Source organism: Ursus americanus, chromosome 2 (assembly GCF_024610735.1).
Source record: "Ursus americanus isolate L20-20 chromosome 2, mUrsAme1.1.p, whole genome shotgun sequence".
Taxonomy (NCBI): domain Eukaryota; kingdom Metazoa; phylum Chordata; class Mammalia; order Carnivora; family Ursidae; genus Ursus; species Ursus americanus.
Window position 1 is genome coordinate 44,545,882 of NC_142128.1, and position 6,849 is coordinate 44,552,730.

The window sequence follows — 6,849 nt, forward strand, 5'->3', positions numbered from 1 at the left end:
GGTATGTTCGGCAAGCATCATGGGGACTGAAGCATGAGCAGCACTTTATAGACTTGGGGGGGGGGACGGGGAGGGAGAGAGCGAGCGCACACACGAGCGAGCTCAGGAGCGTGGGAGGAAAGGGCAGAGGCGGAGACAGAATCTGGAGCTGACTTCCAGCAGTGGACCACCGAGCCTGATGTGGGGCTTGATCTCAGGACTCCGAGGTCACAACTGAGCCACCCAGGTACCCCATGAGAAGCATTTTAATTAAACTTTGGGAAAAGGCACAACTGCCCCGATAATGGCTAGCATTTGATCCTGTATTTTAGCTCACCACTGGATGCAAGAGGAGATATAAAAAGTCAGAACGGAAAAGACAAAACTGCCAAAATAGACAGATGATGTAATCAATGTATTTTCTCCCTTCTCAGAAAAAAACCTCCATGCACTCCAGATTTTTCACAGTCTTTTTACATCTAAACTCATCTTATGTCAGATAAACATACACTAAGAATCATACATTTTCTAAAAATGTACTCGTTTTCCAGTTCATAATTTCAATATATCAGGGTTTCCTTTTCTTTCTGATGGGTTTCAAATCCCTTGTATTTCTAATTCCAAAGAGCCGCATCAATATTTAAATGGTGCTACTGGGAAAACTGCAAAGAAGGGACACGGACAAATAAGGCCCAAGATTAACTGATTATTTGCAGGTCTTGGTAAAACCTGCCGCACCCCCCCCCCGGCCCCCACCCGTAAGCTTTCCTGTAGCTGCTCTGCGGTTGGTTTCAACGATTCAACAAGGCTGTGGTGGGGGGGGGCGGCAGCGGTGGTAAATACACTTCGTACTTCTTGCTCTCAGCTGTGGGGCTCTCTGATCTTAATGGCTTATGAGGCCAAGTGGCTCCGGGTTCTCTCGAATCAACACTTCAAGGCCGCGAGAGATTAATAAACTGCCCTACTTTCAAGTATTCATGCCTCGGTCTGCCGGTTCTTGGAAAGGGAGCCTCTCCTACTTTGACAGGTGTCTAAGACAAAGGCATAAACTGGGCGCCAGAATAGGAAACACCCAGGAGCCAAAGTCCCAGGGAAGCTGGCAGACCTGGGGTCTGATCGGCCTTCAGCCTGTAGGAAGGCCTGGCTTGGGCTCACAGCAGGAAATGCAAACAAGGCTGGGTCTGCTGCCTGCACCAATGCAGGGGGAGACGGGGGAGAGGCAGGAATGGCTCCAGGCAGGCCTCCCTTCTCTGCCTCAGGAGGAGGTTTTCTGCTTTCCCTGGCAACACGCGGTGATGCTCTGGAAGGGGACGGGCGATCAGCGCAGCCGGCACGCGGTACGGACGCCGTGGCCCCGGTTTCCGCTCTGTTCCCTGCACCTGGCACGTGGTATGTGGCACGTGCTCCGTGAGTACTTGCTGGGAGCATCTAGGAGTGAATGAGTCACAGCTCCAGAACATTCCCATTGGAAGACCCGAGGGTGACTGGCTTCCCTAATTAAGCTGCACCCTTAAACACAGCTGCGCGCTGAGGCGCGGGCCCCTCTCCATCTACAGAGCAGAGCAGGACCTCGTCCTGACGCAGAGGCTTTGCTCCCGTGGGAAACCCCAGGCTGCCTACAAACTATCCGTGTGATTGGGCTGATGGGCTCCCAGTCTAACGAGATCCCCAGACATCAGGAGATGTGGATCTTGCTACTGTGCCTTGGGGGTAGTCACTGTGGCTTCGGGGAGAGAGCCCCCAGAGTCCAGGAGCAAGGAACACCGTCCTGACAGCTGACAATCCACACCTAAGGGTCAGGGCTACAGGAAGGCCCAGGGGAGCCTGGTGCTTTCTGCGTCTCCCACATCAGACCAATCAGGAGAGGAATTAACCGACAGACCCCAGTGGGTTCTAAGATCTCCTGGGCCTCCCTTCAGAAGACTGTGCGAGCTGCGTCTGCCCCAGCAGAGTGGGAGCACTGCAACCGCGGCTCTACGCTCTCCAGCCTTACTCCCCGAAGCCGGAGCGAGCCTCGGCCCTGCCTGGGAGAGGTAAGTCACCCCCCACGACTCAGTAAAGCAGGGATTCTTGTCTGACTGGGCGGGGCCTCACCAGCGCTGCTCATGGGATGCCACCGTTTCTCTTCTGTCCTGGGAATTCTGTCAAGTAGAAATATGAATGTACAGCTGTGCTATAAAACTTCGGGAATAGAAAGCATTAAAAATACATACACGCAAAAAAACCCAACAAAACCACTCCGAAAGGGTTATCTGGACATTAACCTAAGAAAATCTCACGCAGAACTTCCAAAAGGCTTAACCGGTCCATTTAGCCCAACATATAGCGCTCAGGCATCACACAGGGTGACCCAGGGGCACTGCAACCGTGCAGTCCCAGCCCTCACCCTCCATCACACTCATGGCATACAGGCCTCGCAGTGAGCCACAGAACATCGGACTCTGATGGAGTGAACTTAATAGTCCCCTTTACACCAGAAAAAGCCTATTTCCTGAACATAGCAGTCCCCACCCTTTCATCCTGCTTCCTGCCCCAGATATCACCCAGGGGCCAGGAAGGCGAGGGTCAGGCTCAAACACCAGGATTTTGTGAGTGCAGGAGCCCAAGCAGGAGGTCCGGGACACAGGCACGCCTGCGGAGTCGCTGCCCCGGGAATGGCTTACCCAGCCCTGCACCCATCCCCTCCCCGTGCTGGGGACTCCCTCCCCTGCTGGCGTATTTCCTGCCCTGCCACCTCTCTTCCTGCTGTCTCCAAAAGCTTTTAGAAAAGCACCCTCCCTCGAACCCGCAAGCTGTTATATGTATTCTAGCTGAAGACCAACCACCTTGTAACCTTGACCCAGGCTTGGAAGAGAAGGGAGGATAAAACAATGACTTAATATATTCATATATGCTCATTGTTACCCATAGTGACCATTTATTGATGGCCTACTGTATACCGGGCCCTCTGCTAAATGCCTTCCGGCCATTGTCTGGTGTAATTCTTCCACCAGTCCTCTGTCCTGGAGATCAGTAATGCCTTCACCTCACAGGGGCAGACACTGAAGCCCGAAGAGAAATGTTTCTAAGGTCACAATGAAGCAGGTGGAGCTGGGGTTTGTTCATGGGGGCGTCTGGACGCCAGGCCAACACCAGTTCCATCCAGATTTCGGAATCTGAAACTGGACAGGAGGTGGGAAGTGGGGACTGCGTTTCTAAGTCAATAGAGATGAGAGAAATCAAGGACAAGAACCATCCTTGAACATGAGAAAGAGCGTATGTGTCTGGGGGGGTCTGACATAGGAGAACCCAGGAGGGAGTGGGAAGGGCTGGTTGGTGAAGGAGCAGAAGTTTAATGTTCTGTTGGTCTCTTATGTACCAAGAATTATGCTTGTCTTTTTACACATAGTAACTCATATGATCTCCATAGTAACACTGTGAGAATATATTATTCTATTTTATAGATGAGCAAATGCAGACAAATGAAGTGAGCAAAGAAAAGCATCCCTCCACTTACACTGGGGTTAAAGCCAGAGACTTCTATAAACTTAAATGTTTTGTTCTCTTTATCATTGTTTTCTTATAGTGACTGGTACTTCAAACCTTTAGGATGTTTCAGGTGCTTTACTGTGTTTGGAGACTAGGAGACAAGCAGAAACAACCCTCCACACAGAAGGGGACGAGGGTGTTGAAACCAGGGGTGTTTGGGGAACAAAGGAAGCAAGGAGCAGGCTCTGGGTCACAGAATGTCCCGGGTCCACACACGAGACTCTTATCAAGGGAAAAAAGCAGTGCCTCCTCTCATTGCCTCTTCTAGACCTTGGATTTTGAGTTTGCACCACGAGGAAGGCAATGCTCTGTGCTGCGAGCAGAGCAGGAGCTGGCCTCCTCCCTCCCAGAAGCGTGCCTGCAACCGCAGTCTGTCCCTGGCTTGGGTTCTTGCCTCACGCCTGTCCCTTCACAAGTGGCTTTTGCAGGTGCTGTGTCACCGCTGGACTGAAGCAGGTGAGCTGGGGCGGACCCAGTGCCGCGCACTTGTTCTAGGGCTTTGTCTGCTCCGCATCCACTCCAGCCAAGCACATACGGTGCTTCCACCATTCTACCTATTTACTCTCTTCCTCGCCACCGCCCCCCCCCCCCCCCCCCGCATCTGTCCCCAGTGCCAGGTCCCAGAGAACCTCAGGAAGCCCTGGAGAAACCAGCCAGCATCTGAAAACGGAGCACTTCGGAAACCCGGAGCGACACCCATTTGGAGTCCCTGCACGTGGCTGATGCGGACCGTGGACCAGCCTGTTTCCAGCCTGCATGTTCCACCTTCCCGTTTCATCTCTTTCAGACCCAGATTCTCCTCGATGCCCAGACCCAACTTCACTGCTGTGACACAGTTCACCTTTGAAGGCTTTTCCATTTTTGGCTGGCAGTACAGACTCCTCCTCTTCGTGGTCTTTCTGGTCTTGTACCTGTTGACCCTTGCCAGCAACGCCCTCATCCTGACGGTCATCCGCCTCAACCGGCAACTTCACACACCCATGTACTTCTTCCTGAGCGTCCTGTCCATTTCTGAGACCTGTTACACCGTGGCCATCATCCCCCGGATGCTGTCCAGTCTCCTGAGCCCCCAACAAGCCATCTCCATTCCAGGCTGTGCCACTCAGCTCTTCTTCTATCTCGCCTTCGGCATCAGCAACTGCTTCCTGCTCACGGCCATGGGCTACGACCGCTACGTGGCCATCTGCAACCCCCTACGGTACTCGGTCATCATGGGCAAAAGGACCTGCATACGGCTGGCAAGCGGATCCTGGAGCATTGGCCTGAGCACAGCCATCACGCAGGTGTCTTCTGTGTTCAGCCTGCCCTTCTGCGACTCCAACGTCATCTCCCACTTCTTCTGTGACATCCGGCCCCTAATGAAGCTGGCCTGTGCTGACACCACCATCAAAGAATTGGTCACTTTGCTCATCAGTCTCTGCGTCCTCGTTCTGCCCATGGTGCTGGTCTTCATCTCCTACGTCCTGATTGTCTCCACCATCCTCAAGATGGCATCCGCGGACGGCCGGAAGAAGGCCTTTGCCACCTGCGCCTCCCACCTCACAGTGGTGGTCGTCCACTATGGCTGCACCTCCTTCATCTACCTAAAACCCAAATCCCAAAACTCCCTGCAGGACAGACTCATCTCGGTGACCTACACGGTCATCACCCCCCTGCTGAACCCTGTTGTGTACAGCCTGAGGAACAAGGAGGTCAAGGAGGCCCTGCTCAGAGCTTTAGGCAAAAAGCCTCTCTCTCAGTTTTAGGGAGACTGACCAGCACCGAAGAGTTTGCCAAGGGAGCCAGTCAGCTAAGAGGCACCAGGTACCTGGTCTGGGCGGCACCTGGGAAGGAGGGGGACAGAGTAAAACAAGGAAGGACAAGATTAATAAGAGATGGAGGGATGTCCTAAGACCAATAGAAGGGCTTACCAGGCTGGATGAAAACCAGGTGAGAGAGAGAATATTCAGGAGCTGTCCTATCAGGTTAGACCTTGTTCCCGTTCCCCTTGGCATAAGGGACTGGGAGCTAGTAGTGAGGATGGGAAGAACAGATAGTATCTATCACAGGAATTTACGGACTCGGAACCTGGCCTCAGCATGAAAATCGGGAGCACTGAAATAACAAGTTCTCCGTTATTTACACGTAACACTTTCTAGGCTATATTTCACAGGACAATAAAAAAATTCACTCCATTCATTTACCTTGTACCTACTCCTACCTGCGAGGACCCTAGACGGCTATGTCAGACATGGGATCTGATAGCCAGTTGACAAACTGGTTGAGAAGCGTAAAGCAAAACCCATAAAAACAGCTTCCTGGATATTGAGGGCTGCGGAAGAGCCCCCCTCTTTCACATCCCACCTCCCCCCCCTCATCCCCGGACACCTGGGTGATTTAATAGACTCTGTGGCTGCTCTGCCCATGTCCTCTGTGGGCTGGCACCCCCACCCCAGCTGACGCAGATGGGGCGTGCAGACTGCTCCTAGCCACCCCCCACTCTGAACAATCACCCTTGGGTGAAAGGAGGCTCTCTCAGGGGGGACCCATACCCCAGTCCCACCCAGGAGGTACTAAAGTCCACCTACCTTGCCTCAAGGTGGGACTAACTCTAGTCTTCTGTCAGATCAGGCTGCAGGGAGACTGTGACCGAGACCACATCCTGGCTGAGCTCCGCCCTGACCCACCTGCTTCCCTCACTCCATTTTGAGTGTACGCCCTCCATCCCCTGCATGGGGGTGGGTGGGGGCTCTGCTTCAGGTCACCTGACCTAGTCAGCGGTGCCCCTATCTGTCGGGCAATCAGGTCCACGGCTTGGGCAGTGTCCCTACATCTGTGGCACTTAGGACAGTGCCTGGTACAGAGCCGCTGCTCAGGAGTTACAAAAAGGAGGAAGGAAAGACACGGCTATGAGCTGCTAAGATACAACCGGCATCCGCAGACAGCTCTCTTCTCCCTCTTTTATTACTAGATGACTTTCAGGCTGTTTGTCCCCCACTTTTGGTACATTTATTGAATGCATCCTAGACAGCCAGCATTAATTTAAGCACTTTATTCATTTAATCCTCACTATTAATCTAGGAGGTAAGTATTTTATTAAACTTATTTTACAGATGAGAAACCCAAAGCCTGAAAAGATTAAGTAAATTCCTTAAGGTCATAGAGCTAGTGGGTGGACCACAATCAGCACCCAAAACAGGCAATCCAACCCCAGAGTCCGTGGTTGCATTATGGGCTCGTGATGATAAACCAGCTCTGCTCCTTTAGAATAACTGTAGAAGAAGCTCCATACATTGCGGATTTACACATAGCTCAAATCCTGCTAGAATTGGGTCTTGGAAATCAGTCTGGAAGTTCAGAGAT

General features: G+C 52.4%; 1 protein-coding gene across 1 annotated transcript; it reads left to right on the forward strand.

The window, feature by feature from the left end:
- The first annotated feature begins 1,310 nt into the window (after positions 1–1,310).
- LOC123783304 (olfactory receptor 10J4) lies at positions 1,311–5,252 on the forward strand. The gene is made up of 2 exons (XM_045783970.2): positions 1,311–1,336; positions 4,295–5,252. The coding sequence occupies exon 2, from the start codon at positions 4,311–4,313 to the stop codon at positions 5,250–5,252; it is 942 nt and encodes a 313-aa protein (XP_045639926.2). The 5' UTR covers positions 1,311–1,336; positions 4,295–4,310.
- Positions 5,253–6,849: the final 1,597 nt, after the last annotated feature.